At 38.6% G+C, this 25,736-nt stretch overlaps 1 protein-coding gene across 3 annotated transcripts in view; it reads left to right on the top strand.

Annotated features, from left to right (window-relative positions):
* Positions 1–25,736, top strand: part of LOC149138939 (putative CoA ligase CCL8) — a 286,441-nt gene that overhangs the window by 180,333 nt on the left and 80,372 nt on the right. For all 3 annotated transcript variants that reach the window (XM_089446836.1, XM_089446834.1, XM_089446835.1), the window contains exon 9: positions 8,021–8,119. In XM_089446836.1, coding sequence (XP_089302962.1) covers positions 8,021–8,119 — 99 coding nt within the window. The remainder of the gene's footprint in view (positions 1–8,020; positions 8,120–25,736) is intronic.

Genomic DNA, 25,736 nt, shown 5'->3' with positions numbered 1-25,736 from the left:
TGAGTCGACAAAGAAATTCAAATTTCCAGATCAAAGCATTTCAAAGGCAGAAGGGAGCAACGTTGTTTCCTTGCAGAGAAAATCTTTAGTTGGGACGCAGATATTTTGTATCAGTTGCTGGTATAATAACGTTGGAGGGAGAGGAACACTTTTGAGGGAATTTCTTCCTCGAAGAATTCCTTGCCAGGGAATTTGATTTCTCAATCGCTGAGCAGCATGAGAGAAGATTAGATCTACTAACTCCAGCAGGGAGTGCGTAGGCCAACCTAGCAGCAGCGTAGAGGAGAGAGGAGGAAATTCGACATTTTTGCAGAGATGGCCACGGATGGGTAGGATCCATGGAAGAACAACAAATTATATCCAGTTGCTGTAGATTTCTCAAATGATTTAGTATCCTTGCTACAGGAGCCCAACAAAATCAGTAGTAGGAGGATCACAGTGTCAGCAGATGCAGATAGTCATTCAAATGATAGTTGCATAGCTAGGTGCAGTTAGTTTCCAGAAGACAATTGCAAAACTAGTTGCAGTGACACAGGCAATGTGAATTGCCTAGTTGCAGTGTTCCAGCCAGGAGATTCCTAGCACAGAGCTTCGCAGTCTAGGACTGTGTGAGTTTCTAGGAGGGAGTAGACAGATTTCCCATAGGGAGATCGAGACTCAGAGGGAGTCTAGTTTCAAAGGGAGCAACCCTATGTGTTAGTTTTTGGTAGCATTGGAAGTGATTTAGCCTTGAAATTTGGTGGAGAGGCTAAGGCACATGAGTTCTAAAGAACCTAGAAACTATTTGGTGAAATTCCACCCGGATTGTATTTTATTAAAATAATTAATATTTTTAATGGAGTTCCTAAGTCTAAACTTAGGGAAATTAAAATATTAATGGGTATTAATCAAAATATGGGTGAGAATGATCTAGAAGGCGGATCAAGTCATGTTTTAATCTTAGCCGTTTATTAGAGATTTAATCTTGGCTGTTGAAGAATCAACAAGAAAAGTATAAAATGGAGGCTTGGGGTTCATCTGGAAACACACATAGAGAGATTGAGGAAATCGATTTTCTGAGGTGACAAGTTCTTAGGAGGAAAATCGATTGGGGAGATCTTGTAGCTGAGGGGCAGAGAGAATCTGGGAGAAGGAATTTCTGGAAAATACAGAATAGAGAGGCAGAGAGAGCTTGTAGAGACACAACGTAGTAGCCGGGAGAGCTGACATAGAAAAGTTGTCTGTCACGCAGAATCCAGAACTATTGGAACAACTGAAACTGCCAGGAACTGCCGAAATAGCTGGGAGAGCTAACGCAGATGCAACGCAGTAGCCGGGAGAGTTGACGCAGAGGGTAGAGAAGGTGACATAGGGCTGACGCAGAGCTATTGCAAAAATAGCCGAGGTTAGCCAGTCTTGTGTCGGATTAGCGGAAATTCTGCTGGGTGAAGTGAGGTAAAACTCACTCAGATTTTCCACCAGTATTTTCTTCGTAAGGGATTGCTAGATGAGCATTCTAGATTTGTATTCAGATATTTCTCCTGCATAATAATAAACCATCAGAACTGCTGCACCGGTTTTCCTGTATTGGGTTTTTCCGGGGACTATTGTGTCCAAAAATAAGTGTGTCCTATGTATCTTGTTCTTTTCTTTGTTTTCTGTTTCATGAGATCAAACATTTAATTAGTGTAGGTTGTAGAAGTAATTTGCTTCAATATTCAGAAGAATAACTTGATGAATGTAATTTAAAAATCAACTAGGTGAAATAGATTCAGATTTGCTGTAGTAGGGGTTCCTTCGAGTATAGGAATTTTCACATGGTATCAGAGCATTGATTTTGAAATAGGAAGAGCAGATCCAATGCTGAATAGTGAGGCTGAAAGTTGCACTTGGCAGCAATTCGAATCCCCTTGAAGGGATTGCGCAGTCCTTGTCGAGAAGCAGATCCGAGGAAATCTCTCTCTGAGTGAGACGACAGAGGTACGATTTCCAGTTCGTGAGTTTGCAGAGGTAGAGGGAGTGACACAGAGCCTCAACGCAGTGCTTGAAGGGCACAATTTTTGTTGGGGTAGAAATCCGCTAGAAAAGAATGAAGACACGTAGAAGGAGAATTTTCTCCTTAGAGAACTTTCCGCCAGAAAGTTCGAATTTCCCACTTGTTGAGCCACTGAGCAGTGCTAGGTAGTGACTAGAGGAGTCAATTCGACAGTTGGGTGAGATTTACAGATTTGTTTTATTTATTTATTTTTGCAGCAATGGCTTCCAACCAAAGTGCAGCGGCAAGTTTAAGCCCTAGGGCCAACACAAGGGCTGAGTATTATCCTCTTTAGAGGCATGTTCAAAAGCTTAAAAAATGTGGAGGTGGTGGCTCATGGGAATGGTGATGTAATCTTTGCAATAATTCATACAAGGGGTCCTACCCAAGAGTGAAGGTACATCTTTTGCATGGAGGAGGACAAGGGGTTGTGGGTTGCACAAAAACAACAGATCCATTTGCAAGGAGGGCGTATCAAAGAGAGCAAGATGAGGTGGATGTTATTAAGAGAAGGCATGATGAGCTTACTCAAGCTACTCCTCAATCTCCATCTAACATTGAGCCAAGGATTGTAGTTGAAGCAAGAAAGAGGAGAGTCGGTGCCACTCAACAACATGAACAACCAGCACCCAAAAATACTAGAGGGGCATCCCCTTCAGTTCAGGATAGCAGAATTGCTAAATTGGTGAATGTGCAAGCGAGAGAAGAAACTGATTCCAGAGTGGCTAGGTGCATTTATGCATGTGGTATCCCATTCAATGTTGTTTGCTCTCCTTACTGGCAAGATATGATAAGGGCAATTAACAAAGCTCCTCAAGGGTACAAGGGGCCCAACTATGAGAAAGTCAGAACTCAGCTTCTCAAAAATGAGAAGGAGCTTGTGGAGGATATTTTATCACCAATTCGTTCTTCCTGGAGTAGCTCTGGGGTTACCATAGTCTCAGATGGATGGACAGATACAAGGCGTAGACCTTTGATAAATATCGTTGCCACTTCCCCCAAAGGAGCAATGTTTATCAAGGCAGAAGACTGCTCAAGAGCGATAAAAGATGCACAGTTCATTGCTGATGTTATTATAAAAGCTATTGAACAAATAGTGCCTAACAAGGTGGTGCAAGTTATCACAGATAATGCACCAGTTTGCAAAGTTGCACGTTTAATTATTGAGGGGAGTTATGACCACATCTTTTGGACACCATGCATTGTCCATAATTTGAATCTGATCTTAGAGGAGATCAACAACAAAGGTTCCTGGATAAAGGAAATCATAGGGGAAGCAAGGGAGATTGTCAAATTCATCACCAACCACCACCAATCTCAGGCCATATTTCGAGAGTACTCCAAATTGGAGTTGTTAAAAGTTGTTGAGACAAGATATGCCTCAAACTTCTTGATGTTGCGCTGCCTTGTTGAGGTTAAGCATGCATTAGTTTCTATGGTGGTGAGTCAACTTTGGATTGAGTGGAGACAAGCAGATTCAGAGCGGGGATATATGGTGCGTAGATTGTGCCTTGATGAGGATTGGTGGAGCAAGGTAGATTTCTTGCTAAAGTTCACAACCCCTGCATTTGAGCTTCTTCGGAGTGCTGACACTGACCAACCTTTCTTAGGAGAGGTATATGATGGCATGGATTCTATGGTTGAGAAAACTATGGAAATCATTTCGCAAGAGTCTCCACAACTTTTGTTTGTTGATGATCATTTTGCTGGTTTAGTCAAGAAAATCATTGTTGATAGGTGGAACAATTTCAACACTCCATTGCACACTTTAGCACATGCCTTGAACCCCAAATTTTATGATGAGGAGCTTATTGCTCAAAGCAATGGGAAGAGGAAGGCACCCCATAAGGATAGAGAGGTGGCTAATGGGGTGAAAAAAACCCTTATGAGAATGTTTCCTTCTCATCTACACAGGGAGGTAAAGGAAGAATTTGCCAATTTTGCTGCAGGAATAGATGATTATGCAGATATATCGGCTTTGGAGGAGAGAAGCACCATGAATCTAGTTAGGTGGTCGATTTGTCCTAGAGCAAATGGTGTACATTTGCAAAACCTTGCCAATTCCTTCTTCATCAGCAGAAAGGAATTGGAGCACTTATGGTTTTATTCATTTTGTGAAGCGCAATAGGTTGGCCTCATAGAAGGCAGAGGATCTTGTTTATGTGCACTCCAACCTTCACCTTGCATCTCGTAGGGGTCTAGAATACAACAGTGGTACTTCTAAAGAATGGGATGTGGATGCAGAAAGTTCTGATTTGGATCTCTCTCTTGCTGCTTTGAATATTGAGGTCCAACTTAGAAGTGGAATTGGCCCATCATCTTCTTCAGCACCACCATCCATTGTTGAGCATTGTTCTGCTTCTATTTTTGATAAGGATTATGATGATGAGGATTAGTCTTTTGTCTTTATTGTACTTGTAGCCTCATATATTAATATATAATAAAGGCTGATTTTGAGATTTGGATATATAATAAAGGTTGCTTTTGGATATTCCGATATTTTTATATTCGTTATGTGATCATTCATGAGTAAATGTGATGTAAATTTAATCATAATGTTTAAATGTAATAAATTATAATGTATCATGTATGCTTTATGATTGCACATATATATATATATATATATATATATATATATATATATGCGTTTCCCCGTTTCCAAAATTTGGGGAGGTCGTGTTTCGTACTCGTGCCCATTTCGAAAACTCGTACCCATTTCCCCGTTTCGTGCAACTTAGGTGTTGGCTTTTGTCCATGTGCTAAATGTTTTTGTACCGGCCATCTTTTGCATTTTGTGGTACTTTTCTTGTTGAATGTGACCATATATGCTTTTAACTTTCTTTTCAGCTGCATCAACCTCCGGGCTTCATTCCAAGCCATGACCCAAAGTGTGGGCAAGGGGAAGGGGCGAGCTAACCCTATATGGACCCGATCGAGGAATGTGGACCCAGGCAAGAGAAATGATGGATGGGGTAATAATGAATGGAAAGAGGGTAATATAAACGGATAAGGAACGAGACCACACAACCAAAATCAGGGTTCCTTGTAAAGTACCATCCTTGGAACAAAATGGTCAGTAAAAGAGATCCCACGAGACTAGAATCCAAGGTTAATTTCCAAGAGGGGTCTAGGGGATAGAAGCATAGGCCTAGCCCATCCTTTCTGCAGAATCCCCCCATTAATCCATGCCCAGAGGTGTCCATGATAAGCAAAAGACAATACTCAATTTCCAAATGACAAGGCGTACCTTTAGATTCGGGAGGCACACCTTCAAACATACGATCATGGAAGATGGGTGAGGGACCACATGGTTGGCTCAGGTGGCGGAGAAAATGGTAGAATGAGCTAGCTGGTGGCTGCCAGCTGAGGACCATCTTGGAGAAAAAAAAATCCCCTGGGGATATTACCCACAAAATGGTGGGTAAAAGGATGCAAAACACCAAAGACCTCCTAACTGCTTTCGAAAAGATGGTTATAGTTTTCTTGGAATTTTGAATTATTTACAATTCAAACAACTTCGACTTTTCCCAAATTACCAAATGGCATCTCATAATTGGTCAAAAGGTGCACATCTGACATTTTTGACATGTAGGCTGCCAACTTCTTGTTCTCTGGGCACCTGCTTTTGTTAAAAAGGCAGAGAATCTGCTGTGGAGTGGAGCATTTCTCCACAGGATGTTGGCCATTTCCTTGTTTACTTTGTGCAGGATGTGAAGTACGGAGTGTTAACTTAGACTCGACTTTGACTCCCACTTTTCCTTCATGCAGGCTGGCAGCTAGCCTTCATGAGTCTTAATCTTTACTCTTGTGCTTTATTAACCTATGCCTTGGTGCCTTTTCTATTGTGCCTTGTAAATCATGCATAGTGCAGAGGATTAAACCTCCCTTCTGCTGCATCGAAACCTCCACATGCTTTGCTTTTGTGAGCCTTGTTAACTTATGGAGGTTCGAGCATCAAGCTCCCCACTTTTCGATCCAAAGCTGTGCATATGAACCTCCATGTGCCTTGGACTGCATAGCCTCTGCTGCTTGACAAAAGATCTGCATACCTTTTTCCTTAATCAGTTTTGTTGGAACAACAAAGTCTGGATGATTTCTGCCCATATATCTGTGCAGGTCTAACTCCATGTGTTTTCTTTGCGTTAGACATTCTCAAAGGCATTATTGGGCTTCTTCTCTATGCGAGTCTAACTCAACGCATTTTCTTTTCCTTGGAAAATTTCAAAGGCATTCATGAGCTCCTCTCAAGGCATGAATACAAGCTTCAAGCATGGAAATTAACTAACGGTTTTTAACGTTTTAAGCACAAAATAACCAAAGAATTAATCTCAGCCGTTTCAAATCTTTGAGAATCCAATTTGGATCATTCCCTCCAACCTATTGAGAGTTCGTTTCAATCTAACTATTAGTGGGTACTATATGCTGCTTCATTTTAAAAATTCTCTTGTAAAATTCATCTCATGTTTACATTGATAATCAAGAGATTTGCATCAGATATTGGATCAAAATGCAAAGGACTCTGCATAAATGCTCCCTTGTCCAACAGATGCATATAGGGTCAACATGTGAGCCATGCTTCCAATTTCCTGAGAATTATAGCTGTTCTAAAAAAGTCTACCCTTACTTAAAAAAAGATTTGAAAGTGAATATTTATCCAAACTGAACTTGGAGGGGTCCTAATTTAAGGCTTCTCTACATCTCCTGTACAAGAGAGAATGACCTGTAAGTCAAAAATTATTGCAAAGTTCCCTTCCATGAGGTCTGATCATCACATTGTCACCAAGAAATTCTCTTTCCACCAAATAGACCTGGAAACCACATTCAGACTTCAGTACATAACTATAATGCAACCTCAGAAAAGCTGAACCACACTGCTACTCTGGAAGGCATTCTTCATCATCTCTTCCTTTCAAGTCTTGGCAAATCACACAAAGTTCTTCTGAACAGCCTGTGTTGTGCAGTCTATCTTTATCTTCTCATCTCTGATTGAATGGCATCCATGATCTGTCCCAAAACATTGGATTTGAAGGAAGCTCTGGTTTTCCATTTAGAAATTCTTCATTGCTGTCAGAAATACTGAAGATGTTAAAATTTGACGGATGCATTGTTTAGGCAGCGAGTAAGAATCAATATTTATGACAAGATTCTCTAGCAACAAGTTGGAAAGCAACAAATGGGAATTGTCTATGTTTAAATCATCTGGAAGGAGGATAAGCGCATATATGATAATTACCATGGCAGTTGAAGAGCTAATTGAATCTATGCAGATCAATTCCTCAATTCGATAATGGCATTTTATGTTATTTGATGAGTTCTCATTGTCACAAGGTGTATCTATGAAATATTCAAATAGTGGAAAGTATGCAATTATTTCCAAGCAATATCCAAATCTTCTTCAAGGATTTATGAATCAAGTCTATATATACTAAAATTTGTGGGGCACCTTAAACATATTTCTCAGTTATTGGTTATGTTTGAGCTGTACTGCCTTTAAGGTATCAAATTGCTGTGTTATCAAAGGACAATAAGCACATCAGTGAATTATAATTGTCACTAGGTAATATGTTCAACTGTAGAAATATTATGTTGATGAGCATGTTCATTTAGTCTCATTTGTGTTATTATTTACCATCAGATAGATACATTAAAGATACAAATTATTGGAAAAGTCCAAAAATGGACGTTATTGTTTGCCAAAATGTCATTAATTTTTCTAGGATTCTCTTGAAACAACATGATCTATTGAATTCTTAAGAGTGCCAAAAGGATTCGGCATGCTTCCATTGAATAAGTATGTTGTGTTTGAACTTGTCACTTGTGGTTGTAGAATGTGGAACTGAATCTGTGTTTCATGTGAAAGGATTCTAGTCTTGGATTATGAAAATGCTTGTCCGATGCATGCCTTTTGTATGCTACATTCATTTTTGCACAGATGGATTTCCCATGTGAACAGAAAACAACTTTCAGTTATTACCTCTTAAGCTAAGGCACTATTCCTTTCATTAGGTGCCAACAATGTACGTCAGGTTATTGCAAGGTTATAATGTGATGGATCCTGATTCTCAAAAAGCTGCTGCATCAGCTGCACATCAGTTGCGTCTCATGGTAAATTAATTCTCTTTCATAATAATGTTATTCTTTAGTTCAGTGGTGATTTTCTAATAACGTAAGCAGTCTGACCTAATATAACTGAAGATACTTGGTATCATTCTCTTATATAGTTGATGAGTAGTCTGTTCAATATTTGAAGGTATCTGTCTTATTTCTTTTTCTGGTATGCAAGTTCTCTCTCCTTATTTTCCATAGCTCTCTTTTATATCATTCTTACTTTAAATTCTTCAAGGGGCATCCATCTTCAATCCTCTATGAAGATTGCTAGTCAAGAGGGTTTAGACTAGTTGGAATGCTGTTAAATGTGGATACTAAGGAACTCTCCTCTACAGCTCTCCCACTAAGAGGAATATTGATAGAGGTATTAGAGAGAAGATCTACGAAGTCTACTTGAAAGTCACATGCATAGAGCGAAAGGAGCCTCTTGTCCAAAGCTTCTTCACTACGTGCACTGCTACATGCATTTGTAGATCTCGCATGATCTGCACTGCAGAGTATACTAGCTTGATACCATGTTTTAGCTCAAGCTTTCTCAAAGTACAACTTTAAGCATGTTCCCACTAGCTACATATGGAGACAAAGCATAGTCTTAGAGAGACCCACACTTGTAGAATATGTTTGAGGGAACTCGAGTTCATGGATCATTGTGTTTTTCAGATGCTGTATTTATTATGAGCCTTTTGATTAGTACTATTTCTTGTTTAGAGATTCACATGGCTCCTTGAAGACTTTTGCACAGCGTGAGGACCAAAGATGGTTTTATATGTACCCATTTTCATGTTCTGTGGGTAAATGACTCACTTTCATGTGGTCAATAAGACATACAAGCTTGAGTCAGCTTCAATGCAACACCTTCTCCTTTTCCAGATTGAGCGGTTGCATGCCCATTGCTAGATTTCTCTCTTTGAATTTAAATGTTAGGAAAGCTCCCACTCCATTATCCAGCTTGGTCCACTCACTCTTGACCATCCCTCAGTGAACATTTTTAGACTTTGCATTGGCATCTCCATAGAAATTGATGATAACAGGGATGGCTCCACTTCTACTTGTGGTTCTGAATAGTTGCTCTCTTCTCTTCTCCTCCCATTGCATAATGATGTATCTATCTTTAGTCCACTCAGTCCCTACCATCCCTCAAAGGACATTTTTGGACTTGTGTTGGCATCTCCATAGCAATTGATGATGACTTAGATAACTCCTCCTCCTCCTCTACTGCGTATAAATGAGTCTTTATTGCTGCGTATAAAGATTCATTGACAATGCTGTGTTTGACTGCGGCTCTTCCACTGCGGCTTCATCAAATCTCCTTCAGGTATGCCGATAGCCCAGAACGTATGACTGCGTTTGACTGTGGCTACACCTCATTGTTGCGGCTCCTCTTCTTCGTGAATGCAGCGCCATGCCTTACCTGCGGCTTCACCTCCTCGTGACTGCGGTTATGACTGCGGCTGTTCCATATGACAGTCACTGCGTGTAGGGAGTCTCTCTGTCCTGCGTATATCCAGAACAACATATAACATTCACAATGACCAGCGTATAACGACAGCGCATAAGTCTTCTGTGTATATGTCTCCATTATGAACAACGTATAAGTCTCCATTATGAATAACGTATAAGTCTCCATCATGATCTGCGTATATGGGAGCCCCCTTGACTGCGTAGATTAGGGCCTGCATATAAGACTTCTAGACAACGTATTAGGGCCTGTGTATAAGACTTTTGGACAGCGTATTAGGGCTTGTGTGCAGCGTAGATCATCCTCATATGCCTGCGGCTTCCTACGGTTAGGACATCACCCTTGGGCCAGCGTATCTTCATTGTGTCTCTCCTTCACCAAAACCCAAAGACGTGGAGAGGAGGAGACCACATATGAAGAGGATGTGTGTTTCAAATGATTTCAAGTCCTCTATATTTATACTAAAACGTAGATGATGAATAAACACTTGGGCTTCTGAGCCTACATAGGATGCTGGCCAACTTGACAATGTCTTATAATACAAATAAATTCATAACTCCATGAATACTTATCGGAATCGGATGATATTTAGATCAATCCTACACCTTTCGATGAAAGGGATCCAATAAAAATATCAGTTGCCATAAATAAGATGACCCACATGGAGTTTGGCCCTAGTTGCCAATTTAACACTTGTGGATATTAATTAAATTTCTTTTATTTCTTTCTTCTACAGATGCTACATCTCTAGCATAATACTTTGAGAGACATTCTCTCAACTTTTCCAATTACAAGCTGACCCACTTCCTACTTTCAGGCTCCAAATGGTTCCTGCCATAAGAGGCCACACGAACAAGTTTCTACTATGAGATTAGTCAAACAACAGAGTTTGGGGTCCCCAACTGGTTGCCAGCATGAATCTCATAACCAACAATTTTTTGGCTTTGGGTGTTAGGATCTCATAACCAACAATTTGTTGGCCTTGGGTGTTAGGAGAGCTGTTGGGAAGCATTGCTTTTAATTGAGGGCCTTTTCTATTTTGACTCCCTTCTTGACTCCCTCCTTTGGATTCTCATCCATTTTGAATCTTTGGGTGTTCTTGTGCTTCATTTTATTTTTGCAAAGCTACATTTTCTTCCCTTCTCTCTCTTGTTTGGGGATGATTTTAGCAATTAGTTCCAATTAACACTGTATCACCGTATATTTTGCAACACCATTGGCAACCTTTGTGCAACCCGCCACCCCAAACCCACCCCAAAACACACACATGTGAAAATGTTACTATATTCATACAGCAATATGGTACAAATAATATGCAGTGAAGCATGAGACTACCTAAAGTACAAGAGAAATGCCTTTAGGTCTGTTATCTCACAAGTTCTCCCTAAAGTAAAGTCCGGACTTATCGAGGGGAAGAAAAGGCCTTTAGGTCTGTTATCTCACAAGTTCTCCCTAAATAAAAGTCCGGACTTATCGAGAGGAAGAACTATGGACACAAACTAGCAAAATTGCCCATTGTCACTTTGGCAATTTTGCCCTTCATTTGCAAGCTAGTTTTTTGAACCTAAGGGGGGCTTCCCTATGTTAAATTTTAGTTCTACACCTTGTTGTTGGAATGGGTGTAAGCATAACTTAGATAAGATATTAAGGACTCCAATAAAGCATTCAAATCATTCAATATTCGCACAATTTGGAAACATTTCAAGAGAATCTTATCACCATAAATCGTGTCAATATTACATTCATTCCTTAACTTTTCATGGAAGAAACACCATTTAAGAAATATTTATCAACCCATGTGTTAGTAAAAAACCATTTTAAACAAGCTACATATTAGCAAGTACCTGCTGCCTAGTTTAAATATAGCTAAATTAAGTAGAAAACTATAAAGATTTGAAAAAATGAAAGCCATGGTCAATTAAAAAAAATTGTCATTTGAAATCTTTACTTGAAACATTATTATCTATCTATATATATATATATAATGTCTCTTTGGTTATATATAAAAAAAGGAACCAAAAAGAAGTAGAAACATAATTTGTGAATACTTTCCTTCTACGTTTTTGGTCTATAGCAAAAAGCAAATTGCATTATAGTTTTGAGTTTTTTTAATTAATTAATTTATATTAAAATTTCATTAATTTGTTTAATTATTATTTGCACTTCCTATCATAAATAGTATCATATGAATGTGAAAATGGTAGTCATGGTCAATATTTTTATAATTTTTATGTTTTAATTAATTATTTTATAATTATTATATTTTGACTAATTTATATTAAAAAATTCAAATGTTATTAATTTATTTAATAATTGTTTTATTTTACATTTTGTATATAAATGACATTATATAAGAATATAAAAACTATTAACTTAATTAATTTAATTTTGATTTATATAAAATGTAATTTTAAACTTAAAAGATATATAATATAATATTTAATATATATATTTTTAAACATTTATTGGAAAAAACATTAGTTAGGTTAGGTATCACATTTAATTCTCTTGAGATACTTTATAGGTTGAATTTTAGGGGGTTGAAGATTTAGATTTGATGGTCATATCAAATGTATTTAATATTATATGACAAAGAAATACAGGATAGAGCTGTACCTGAATCGAACAGTACCCCAGCCGATAACCACTACACCCTCGAAGGACAAGATCTACAGGTTACTTGATGATTTGAATGGGATCTGAGTGTCACACTGCCCAATGCAATATAAAATTGGCGTTTTCCCATAATTTGTCAAATTTACCATGTGTGTGTTAGTAATCTCAATACCCCAGGTTAGATCTATCTTAACGGTGGATTTAACAATTGTCACACCAGAAAAGAAATTCCCCATTATTTTTTGCTCATGGTAAATTAAAATTTACCATGTGTGTGTTAGTAATCTCAATACGCTAGGTTAGATCTATCTTAACGTGGATTTAACAATTGTCACACCAGCTTAGATCCATCTTAACTATGGCTCTACCAACCGTCGATTTGATCCCTCTCGGCGCTTGGTAGATCTAGAATTAAGATGGATCTAGGCTGGTTTTATTATAATTGTAATTAATTATAATTATAAATACAATTATTAATTTTATGTTTATTTTATTTTATTTTTAGTTTTATGTAATTTGACCAAAGTCAAAATGTTTTATCAATAATTATCATTATTAATTTATTTTATTTTTAAATCTTCTTTTTTATTTTGATTTTGATTTTGATTGAGTGAAAATGTTTACAGGACATTACAACATCTCTACATATAGATGGATCTAGGCTGATTTTATTATTAATTATAATTAGAACTACAATTAATAATTTTATATTTTATATTTTATTTTATTTTTAGTTTTATGTAAATTGACCAATTCAAAATTTTTTATTGATAATTATCATTATTAATTTATTTTATTTTTATTTTTATTTTGACCGAGTCAAAATGTTTATAGGACTTTACAACATCTCTACATATTGGGTTGGAGAGTGACTCTCCGAGCAATTACTTTTAACCTTTTATTATTTTTTAATTTAGCCCACATGTAAATGTTTAGAAACATTTACTCCACTACAGCATCTCCCACATACCTTTTTGCTTTTAGTTTTGATTTAAAAAATGTTGTTAAAAACTTTTAGAAGAAAACTATGTATGAGTTTTCATACACAAGTATAAAAATAATTACTCATGCGTTAAGTTTGTTGGGCATGTGGTGTTGATAAGCCATTACAAATTAATAATATCCATGGTGAAATGGGGGTGAATATTCATGTTTAAGAATCTTGTTATATTGTAAGTATTAAATTTTTATGTGCTTATTAATTAAATTTAAATATAGTTACGAAATCATTATTTTAATTTATATGGTAAAATGACTCTTAATTAATTACTATTATATGTTATATATTTTAATGTAATACATATATTATGATTTTCTTTTATCTAAAAATTATTCGTAAATTTTATTAATAAAAACAAAATTGCAGTATAAAAAATTTAAATTTAAGAAATGTTTACATCTAACATCTCACATCTAATGCCTACACATCTACCCCATACTGGGCTATAGAGCGCCTCTTGGTGCAATTAGGAAAGAACCTCCAAATAAATGCAACACTCCAAATAAATGTTGATGTAGACCATGGAATACCATGTAGCTCTTCATGTTGGTTGATAAGATAGACAAATACCTAGCTCAACACCTTCAACAACATGTCCAACTTCAACAAGTGGTTAGACACCAACATAGATAGGATGAATTAATCACAAAAACTTAGCTAATGTTACCAAATTATTTAAGAACCCAACAAAGGTGACAACCTTACCTTTGTTAGGGATGCCTTTGGGCTAAAGTATTTCCCAAGTCCTCTAATTTCGAGTAGGTGGATGATGTTTTTTGTTTTGTTTTGAGGGGAATAAAGCATAACTTATGGATTAACATTGGAAGGTATAAAGTATGTGTTGAGGGTATAGTTTGGATTCTACTAGCTGATTCAACGGTGGCATGGAACTTTATTTGCAAAGCCTTGTGAGAGGGAGCTCTTGCTACTTTGACCTACACTCACTTCCCCATCTTTTTATTTTTTTATTTTCATTTGATTTTTCTAAGTTCTTTCTTTGGATAGGCATTCTGCTCTTAGGACTTTGAAGGTGGGGGCATGATGAAGTAGTTTCTTTTGAGTTTACTTTTCCCTTTACCTCTTTATCCCCTTATTTGGCTTAATTTGACTTTTTTGAGGTGTGCATTTTTTAATTTTTTTATCTTCTTGAATGACCCTCTTTGGATGATCTTTGGTATGTCAAACATATGTTAAGGGAATTGTGGATGGAACAAAAATGAAAGGGATTTAATGGAAATGGGGTAAACATGGAATTACCCAACTTGATTTCTAGGTAGTACTTAGTGGTCTAGCTTAATGTTATACTTATCCAAAAGAAATTATGTCCCAATGGTTAGAAGTAGTAACATGGTGACTTTTTTACTGCGTTAAAAGTGAGAAAAGAATCCCTCTAATGTTACCATCTAAACAACAAGATGAAACCTTGGCATCATTTTTAGATGAAGAGGCTAAGCAATGAAAACATACAAAACATCAGTCAAAGCAGCTTGAAGCATCATCTAGCACATCAAAGACCACGGACACGGGGAAATAATACACCACTGTGAATGATCGATGAACACCACGATGTAACTAATGAGTGGAAAGTAGCAGGTCCAGGTTGATAAGAAATCCCATCCAAACAACAACAAATCACATCGAGTGTGTCTCTATGGCAGTTGCCTAAAGGGAAACAAGGTCCAATTGCACTTCAACTGCATAACATCGTGCAACTGTTGGAATTTCTAAGTCTAACTATTAGAAACCCTTCATGTACTTCTCTGATTTATTTCTGCCTACTTGTTCTGATTAATTAACAAGCTATTTACCATGTAAATACTGAAAATAAATACAAGTACATGCACAAAACATTACAGATCATCAACTGGAGGAAACAAAATAAGCACACAAGTGACACCATTGTTTTTGGACCAATGTTCCCGGAAAAACCCAATGTGGGAAAACCAATGTAGCTATCTGAGGGTTTTATTATTATGTAGTTTCTGAATACAATCTGGGTGCCAAAATCGGCTCACCCAATAGAGAATAATCTCGGCAGTAGTACCTCTCTACTTGAAAGCAGATATTCCCGCTGAAACCCCAGATAAATACTCCCACAGCTCCCAGCTCCAATCTGCCCCACGAAAACCCCAACGTCAGCCTCTAGGGACTGCGTCAGCCCTTTCCGGCCCAGCATCACCCTAGCTTGCCGTGCAGCAGCCTCTAGAGGCACTGCGTCAGCCCTTAGAGCCTCTGCATTACCCACGTTGACTATCTGAGGCACTGCACAACTCCTGGTTACCTCTGTGTGAGCCCCGGCTGGCTCTGCGTTCCTCTCTCCCGGCTTTTGTGTTGATCCTCCTGGTACTATCTCTGCTCTCTGCTTCTATATTCACTGCCCCTCAGCTGCAACTCTGATCACTCTTTCGACTTCCTCAGCAAACCTTGCCCCAGAAAATCGAAATCTTGATCAGCTCGGTGTATTCTCCAAGTGACCCTCAAGCCTGCTCTTATACTTTTCTCGTTGACAATTCAACGACCGAGATTAAGTGCCTAATCAATGGCTAAGATTAACTCTGGCTTGATCCATGACTTGTGGACCATTCTAACACAGTTTTATACTAATTCACATTAATATTTTATTTTCCCTGAGTTTAGACTTAGGGACTCCATTAAAAATATTAGTTATTTCAATATCTCCCAAACTGTTTAGAATCTGCCCAAACCATTTATGGATATTGGAGATCTCATGTGCTTTAGCCTCTCCACCAATTTTTGTGGCTAGAGCACATCCGATGCTACCCAAATCAACACTTCCTCTTAGCGAGGATTGTGCTCTAGTAATACTCCTCAATGAGCATCACCCTGATCATCTGGCATTGGTCCCTGTGCTGATGCTAGGCCTGCTGCCCAACATTCTCTGCACTGTTGCATCATGCACTACTACCCATGGCCCTGTCACTGCCACTGTTGCATCTGTACGGCAACCCCTCTCATCATGTTGCACCGTGCTGCCCATAACACTGCCACTGCTAACCGCTGCACTGCATCTTAGTTACTGAGAAGTAAGTAACTGATCTTCCAACTCTAACATCTCTATCAGGCTAGAGACACCCTCAATGCTGAAACTCCCTTTGTCGCTGACAAGTGACCCTTCTCTGACCTCTACGCTGGTGCAACAACTCAATGCATCTCACACTACTGCCTCACGCTGTCCTGGGAATCCCGCACTGTAGCTCCCTCTGTCGCTCCATCCGCATCCATCTCTACTGACATCCGCTAGTACTGCTACTCCTCTTCGGGGCCCCTGTAGCAAGGTATAATCCAAGAGGTTGGGTACCTCGAGGATCCTGCGCCTCATCGCCTGTAGTCTGTCTGACTATTGCTCGATGTCTCCCCACTTCTGCTCAAGTGTCGTGTGAGCACTCATGGCACAGTCATCATCTGTCTCCACTTCCTTCTTCGCCCTTGCTAGCGCAGCCTTGGTCTCGGAAGCCTCTCCTTTGCTCTTCTTCCTCGGACATTGGCTTGCATAGTGACGTAGTTCCCCACAGTTGAAGCATTTGACCTTGGAGAGGTCCTTCTTCTTCCGTTTCTCTTGCTTTCCCTTAGATGCTTGGGCAACATCCTCCTCTTCCTCCTCCTTGATTTTGATCCCCTTGCTGCTACTTCCCGCCTTGCTTAGCCTTCTGATCTCTTCTTGGCAAAGAGTCGCCCACATTTCCTCCCAATCTGGAAGGGTCGCCTTGCCTAGTATGCTCCAGACAAACACCTCCCAGTCTTCAGAGACTGCGTTCAGGCTGTTCTCACCATCAATTCTTGATCCGGCGTGGCCCCTATGGAGGTTAGCTGATCCCGGATCTCCTTCAATCGACCGAGGAAGATGTCGATCTGTTCTCCCTTCTGCATCTGGCATGACCGCAGTTGATTTTCTAGTAGCATCCTTCTCTGCACAAAAGTCTGTTGGTACAATTTCTTTAGGGCCTCCCACATCTCATTTACCATGTCCATTTTGGCAATATGTGGTACTACATGGTCCTTGACCCCATCAAGGATGATGCTTTTGGCCCTCACCATTGCCTCCTCGTACTTGTCATTCTCAGCTGGGTCAACTTGGATCGCTATCGTCCTTAAGGCGAAGTGCTTGACATGATTCTTGTCTAGAACGGACAAGATTATGGCCTTCCAGACTTCGAAGTTTGAGGCTCCGTCCAGTCCTGGTCTCTTACCTCGTTCGTTGCCATCTCGCTGCTCCTCTACTACCCTTCTGGAAGTTCTCGGTGTGACCCCCTCTGGGCCTCGATTTCCCTCCTGGAAACCCCTCTACCAATGTCGAGATGCCCCCACTCCGATCCTGAGGGCAGCTGCACCATTGATCTAGATTTCTTGGCTAGAAATCCTCAGCAACAACTCCCTCCTCCTTGGTCTTGCCCTGTTAGGTACTGTTCTGACTATAGTACCCCACCAACTCCACTCTGCAACTTACCCACAGCCTCCTAAGCTCCAGCAAATTGAAGGTTAGAGCTTCTAGGCTCTACGCAATCCTGGCACCAGCAAAATTCGCACCTCCTGGCCATGGGTGTCAATCCTTCCACGAGTGTCAATGATCGGGCACTACGTAGGTCGAGTCTGTTCCCCTCTGCGACTGCGCTGATTCTCTTCCCGGCTCAAACTTGACGACGCAAGCACTGCGTCACCCTTCCTTGCTGCTTCTCTGCTAGGAACAACTTCTATCACTTGGGACAATTGTTTTTTGTTGTTGCTGCTCTGCTCGACCGATGTCCTCAGTTCTCCTGTGATCTACAACCACCCTCTGATACCATGTTGTAATTTCTAAGTCTAACTGTTAAAAACCCTTCATGTACTTCTCTGATTTATTTCTGCATACTTGTTCTGATTAATTAACAAGTTATTTACCATGTAAATACTAAAAATATATACAAGTACATGCTCAACACGTTACAGATCATAAACTGAAGGAAACAAAACAAGCACACAAGTGACACCGTTGTTTTTGGACCAATGTGCCCGGAAAAACCCAATGTGGGAAAACCGGTGCAGCTATCTGAGGGTTTTATTATTATGCAGTTTCTGAATACAATCTGGGTCCCAAAACCTGCTCACCCAACAAAGAATAATCTTGGCGGTAGTACCTCTCTACTCGGAAGCAGATATTTCGGTTGAAACCCCGGATAAACACTCTGACAACTCCCAGCTCCAATCTGCCCCGCGAAAACTCCAGTGTCAGCCTCTAGGGACTGCGTCAGCCCTTTCCGGCCCAACATCTGCCCAGCGTCACCCTGGCTTGCCTTGCGTCAGCCTTTGGAGGCATTGCATCAGCCCTTAGAGCCTCTGCGTCACCCACGTTGGCTCTCTGAGGCACTGCACAGCTCCTGGCTGCCTCTGTGTGAGCCCTGGTTGGCTCTGCATCCCTCTCTCTCGGCTTCTGCGTTGATCCTCTTGGTACTATCTCTGCCTCTCTGCTTCTGTATTCACTGCCCCTCAGCTACAACTCTGATCACTCTTTGGCCTTCCTCAACAAACCCTGCCCCAGAAAATCGAAATCTTGATCAACTCGATGTATTCTCCAAGTGACCCTCAAGCCTTCTCTTATACTTTTCTCTTTGACAATTCAATGGCCAAGATTAAGTCCCTAATCAACGACTAAGATTAACTCTAGCTTGATCCATGACTTTTGGACCCTTCTAACACAGTTTTATATTAATTCACATTAATATTTTATTTTCCCTAAGTTTATACTTGGGGACTCCATTAAAAATATTAATTATTTTAATATCTACCAAACTGTTTAGAATCTGCCCAAACCATTTCCGGGTATTGGAGATCTCATGTGCTTTAGCCTCTCCACCAATTTTCGTGGTTAGATCACATTCGATGCTATCCCAAATCAACAACAACCCTTGGGCCTTAACAAAAGGGCATTTTTAACTCTAAGAAAAAGGGTAATCCCATTTAGAAGAAACTTGTAAAATAAGCAAGAAAAAACACAATACAAACAACAATGCTATGAATAAATATATAAAAATAATATAACTAAATAATAATCAAATAATAAAATAATTAATTAGTGAAGAGGCATGTCTCTAAGGACATGACCATTCATCCAGGAACTCTCTAGATCCAATGTTAGGCTGAGCGACAGACAGGATGAGTTAATATGGGCACATGCAGACTCGGGGGACTATGCACCAAAGAGTGGCTACAATTTCCTCATGTCTAGGAAAGGATGGGGAGATCCGGAGTGGTGGTCGAAACAGCTATGGAAACTCAAAAGCCCTCCAAAGTCAAAAATCCTTTTCTGGTGCATTTTAAAAAGCAAAATTCCAACTTGGGACATTCTGCAGTCCAGATTCATGCACGGGCCTGGGAGATGTACCTTATGCAAATCAGAAGCAGAATCCATAAACCACCTTTTCCTTAAGTGCCCAGAAACTCTTAAGATATGGGGCGAGGCAGGAAATATCCTGAACAAAAAGCTTGAATGGGAAGGCGACAATATACAAGAAGCATGGCAGAAGTGGTGGCACTCACATCCAAATGGGAACTTGCGCAACCTTCCTTTAATCATCAGCTGGGGAGTTTGGATAGCCAGGAACAGGAGCATTTTCCAGGATAAAGAAACTCCTGTAACTATTACAGCAATCCAGAGCACTGCCATCTTTTCCAGTATCCCTGAACCTAAGGAATCCCACTCCCAAAGAAATGCCCCAGAAGTGCAGATATCAGAGGGAACCCCTTGGGCTTTCTTCGATGGTGCATCTCAAAACAATTCAGCAGGAGCAGGCTTAGTCATTCATGAAAATCCAAACCACATTCTAAAAGCTTCTGTGGGCTTAGGAACAGGTTCAAATAACTATGCAGAATTGACCGCCCTAAAACTCCTTTTATGCTGGCTCATTCAAAGGCACACCCTCACAATTCAGATCTTTGGAGATTCCCAAAATGTGATCAGATGGGTAAATGGTCAAAGTACATGCAGCAATCAAGTCTTAAAACAAATCCTGGGAGAAATTCAGAGATTAAAATCATATTTTAACAGCTTCTCTCTATGTCACATTTTCAGGGAAAGGAATGACACAGCGGACAAGCTTTCTAAAGACGGTCTACAGCAGGATTTGGGCAGCTGGAAAATTCTAGAAGACAACCAAGGCCAAATCAGAAGGACCGATCAGCCTCCTCATAATCAATTTTTCTGATATTCTGGCAGCAACTTTCTTATGTTCATTCTCATTTCAAAAAACTTTTTTCTCATATCAAATACAAAAACTTTTCAGCTACGGCATCATGGTTTTTACAAACTCTTTATATATGTAACGGGCTGTTTTCCTCTCTGTTGAGGAGGCCCGGTTTTGCTGGTTAGTCATTTTTGAACAGCCCATAGTTTTGTTTCAGCTTACTAGATCAAAGGAACCTCTGCTCAGGACAAATCAAGAACAGAAGAAGAATCAGAGACAGTTTTGCTTTTTAAAGAAACTGGTCACAGGCAAAAGACAGCATTTTTGTAAATCAGACATGATAGACATAGGATGATCAGTGATGCATCAGCATGTGCAATGTAAACTTTTTATAATCTTAATAAAAAGTTTTGCTTTTTCCTTTGGAAAAAAAAAAGGACATGACCGTTCGTGAAAGGGCCTCTGCCTAGGTATATAAGTGGGTCCTCATTTGTAACAATCTCATCATTTCATATCTTTTGTACATTTCTATATAACTATTAATATCCTATAATGGATATTTACATATACCAGATATTCTGAGTATTCCGTTGTGTATATGAACTTTGTTCGTTCCATTGGTATCAGATTTGTTCAATCCTTTGGTCGCTCAACCGCTACAAAGAACCAATCTGATCCAACCTTCTGCGATCAACCTTCAATCAACCTTCTTGTTGTGCAATTGAAGCGTTTCACTACACTTAGTTTGGAGCTTCTCCATTTTGCAAGTTTCATCGTTAGGCGTCCAAACTAAGCGTAGCGAAATGCTTCAATTGCACAACAACAAGGTTGATGGCAGAAGGACGGATTGGATTGGTTCTTTGCAGTGGTTGAGCGACCAAAGGATCAAACAACTCTGATACCAATGGAACAAACAAGGTTTGTATACCCAACGGGATACTCAAAAAATCTGGTATATGTAAATATCCATTATAGGACAGTAATATTTATATAGAAATGTACAAAAGATATATATATATAAGAGAGGATTATTTGAAAAAAAATATTAGAAAAAAAGTAAAATAAAAAGAAAAAGTAAAAAAAATATATAGAAAGCAGTTTAGAAAACAAATATATATAAATAGTGTAAGGTAGCTATAGTCGCCTTTTTAGTACCTCCATTGTTGCCGAAAGGCCTCTCCCGCGGCCGTTGTTCACGACACAACCGTAGCCTCGATTTTGCAGATAAACCAACGTCGTCATATTCTCCTACCCCCTTTGGGGTCAACGCCGACTAATCTTCCATCGTTCCTAAGAAGTTGCACCGTGCTTCGTCCATGCAACTGCACAAACCGCGTTCACCCTCCACTTCCGATTCGTTTACTGTTGACCATCCCCTTGAATCCTAACACTCCGCCATCAACCCCGACAGTCCGCAACAAAACTGTCATTATCCGACAACAAGACGATGTCCTTGGTAGAACAACATTGCAACCACGGTGCCACATCTGACGATGCCACAACCTTCTACCTCCAACGCATTACTGGCCACTCACACCATTGTTGTATTCGTTTTATTAGCTTAACCTAGTGAAAGGGCTTCTTCAAGGAAGGATGTGACGACAAATTGGGACACCATTGTCCAAACATCACGTCTCATCAATCATTTTCTTTAGAGAAAATAACTATTATAAGGTTACCAAAGCTATTATAATAATTATATATACCAACTGTCATATATATATATATAAAGGTTATATATAAGGGTTTATATATTTTTAGAAGGGTTAAGAAATTATAAAGTTATTGCGAAAAAAAATTAGAAGAATAAACTATTAAATTCTTAAAACTCAATAAAAAAATTTAAAAACAAAAGGAAAGCACTAAGTACAAAGTTGCAATATTAAAGTATAAGGGTAAATTAAGAAAATATCGAGTTATATATTGGAGTAGTGAGTCTTATACGAAGAATATTATATCCTTTGTCAAAGTGTACGAAATTATTGAAGAATACAAAATGAAGCCTATTCTAGAAATGAAAGAAGGAAGGTTTCCAAGAACTTCATTTAACTATGTTTTAGTGCTATTTAGAATTAAGGGAACTTTGGCAAGAAAAGATGTTACTATTGCTATCTCTCTTGCTAAAAGGAAGAAATATATAAACCCTAAAATTGCAAACCAATTGGTGATTCTTGAGTCAAATATAATAAAAAAATTAAAATTAGATTGTTTTGAGATAAAAAAAATATGACATAACCAATTTACAATTAAGCATTGTGAATTATACATTTATAACACAATTCTAAGTTCAATCCCTATGGAACGATCAAAGCGACATTATTTTGGGGTTACCTTGGATGGAAACTCTAGGGTCTTTCATCATAAATATGAAAAAGAAGTTTTTGACATTTTCATACAAAAGAAAAAAATAACACTACAAGATGTTACATTGAAACCAAATTCAGTAACACCAGAAGACATACAAGCTATTTCAAAAGTAATTTTTCAAGAAGGTAAAAAAGTACCACAAAATATGCAAAGAAAAGTTGACAAAATCACTGCTAACAGAAACGAAGATGTTTCTCTGCTTAAAGACCATAGTGAAAAATTACTAACACAAATTAAGAGGCTTAAGATGGATAAGAAGTTGTGTGAAAACAAGGTACAACAACTTATTGAGAAGAAAGGGTTGAAATCTTCAAATGTAGAAATCCAAGTTGAAGAAGGAATGAATATTGATCTAGTGAATATCACACTTAGATGTTGCAGTTCATATGATGAAAATTCCAAGTGAAGATTCTATAACCAACTCAGCAACATCAACACCTAAAGTAAATCAAAATATTGCGACACACATGATAAGGGAAAGGAAAACCAAAAGAACTCCTTATCTACATCAGAATCACAAGAACAAACATCTCAATCAATCTATGAATTTGTATCACTCTGAACATAAACAACAAACTCATGTTCCAAAGAATACTGAAGTTTGCACAATCTAGTCCTGTATAACAATTCATCACAAGTTTCCAATAACCACAAGATTCCACAGAAGATTAATTTAGGATGGTCAGATCCCTTTTCAGTTCAACAATTTTATTTATCGCTCAGAAGATATTATTATCTTGTATCATCGAAGATGACAACTCGAAGAACTCTGAAAGATACAAATAGATTACGAGACAAAGAAATAGATGATACACCTTATTAACAATAAGCTTTGAGGACAAAGCCTTTTGAAGAGGAAGGCAATGTTATGAATAAAATATATAAAAATAATATAACTAAATAATAATCAAATAATAATAATAATAATAATTAATTAGTGAAGAGGCATGTTTGTAAGAACATGACTGTTCGTGAAAGGGCACCTGCCTAGGTATATAAGCGGGCCCTCATTTGTAACAATCTCACCGTCTCATATCTTTTGTACATTTCTATATAAATATTACTATCCTATAATGGATATTTATATATACCAGATATTTTGAGTATTCTGCTGCGTATACAAACTTTATTCGTTCCAAACAATTGGTTCACAACAAAGATTCCACACAAACACCGTGAAACTACTCTTATTTGATGCTAGACATCTCAAAAATGAAGAGGTCCAATGGATTTGACATCATCTAACAATGTCGATTTCCAAGAAATGTTACTAAAGAAAAGATGATGCCAAATGTTTCATGCAAAGTTCCCGTAAATTCAACAAATGTATAACTCCAAAATAAATGGTATATTGTCTCAACCTTACCACAATGTGGACAACTATCATTCAATGTTTTAAAACTCCGACTCAGACTCTGACTCTGCCGAGGGTCGACTCTGACTCCGACTCCAACTTGGTATCGACTCGGCCAGCTCGATTTCAATGACTTGGTCGTTGTAAAAAATACATTAAATATTTATTTTTTATGAAAACACATAATTTTAAAGATTTTCATTCATGTTTCCAAACACACAGCATTAGAATATAGATAGAAGACAACATATGATCAAAGTAGGCTCATGAATATATCCATTATATTAAAATAGCACCCAATGCACTGTCCATTGTCCAATACATACACGATGATGATATAGAGATCAAAACAAAAGCACATAACCAAGGAGGCTAGAAATGACCTCTACAACAAAAGTCTGTGACCAGTACTATTGGCTATTGCTAGAGTTGCCAACATCATCTGGCTCAGTGTTACTTGGGAGCAGGAGCGGGAGCGGGAGCGAAAACGGGAACGGGAGCGACATTTTCGGAAGCTCCTGGTTTGAGAGCGAATCTCGGAGGAGTTCGACAACCAATGTCACTAATATCAAGATACATAGAGGGATTGGTGCTCTTGATTAAATACGAGTTCCATATCCTAACACATGACAAAATTCAATGGAAACATTGCAATCCCCCAATCCTGAAATCCTGAAAAGCCGATAAGTCTGTTGGATTTTGAATGGAATCTAAAATTCTACTTTCTCCATATGAAATCCAATGAGGTCGGAACCACTCTCAAACATCCTGAGTCAATTCATGGTAATGTTAAAAATTTAAATAAAAGGATGAAAATGAAGATTAAGGAGAATGTCACTTTTACCATGAATAGCATAGCCTTATTAGGGCAATATGATGAAATACTAGTGTTTGGGAGAGGGGAATGGACCTCAAAGACCAGCAAACTAATTCATAAACCCCTTTGGAGTCCCCCACACTTAGAAAAATTAAAAAAAAAAGGCGTGTTTTTATGGTTCACTGGCCACTGTCAGCTACTTGGCCGAGTAGTTACAGATTCGGCCGAGTCGTCCGAGTTATGACTAACTCGGTAGAGTCATGCTATGACTCGGCTGGGTCAGTCATAACTCTGCCGACCAAACCGAATTTTCTGTCGGGTTGAATTTTTTTTCCAGCTCGGACCAACTCGGCCGAGTCGTTCCCGAGCCAGCCGATCTTAAAACAATGCTACCATTTATGAAATTTGTTCTCAATAGTGATTTATTGAAAATACCGGTACACTAGCAACCAAGCAAACAATCACATTCTAAAAGTGAGCCTTAAAAACAAATTGTTTGAAGAAGTTTGTATCACTTCTCTTTTGCATTTGAAAAACCCCAATGCTTATTTAATTTTTACTAGAAGGAATAAGGTGAGCATAAAAATTGATACAATCACTTGGGTTTGTAATCCACATGTGTTTACCATATTGCCATAGCGAATGTTGCCAAATAGGCCATGGAGTGTGAATATTAATCTTATAATACTAGTTAGGAACAATCAACTACTGAACCTAAAATATAGAAAAATGATGTGAGGTTAGCTTGATATTCATTATTCGATGATGATATGCCATCTACATTAGCCACATACCTATCACCATATGACATTTCCACTTGGATGAA

This window comes from Pinus tabuliformis, chromosome X (assembly GCF_031772625.1).
Source record: "Pinus tabuliformis cultivar Carrire ecotype Pingquan chromosome X, CPIR1, whole genome shotgun sequence".
Taxonomy (NCBI): domain Eukaryota; kingdom Viridiplantae; phylum Streptophyta; class Pinopsida; order Pinales; family Pinaceae; genus Pinus; species Pinus tabuliformis.
Note: the sequence above shows the minus strand (reverse complement) of the source record. Positions and strands in the feature narration are given on the sequence as shown.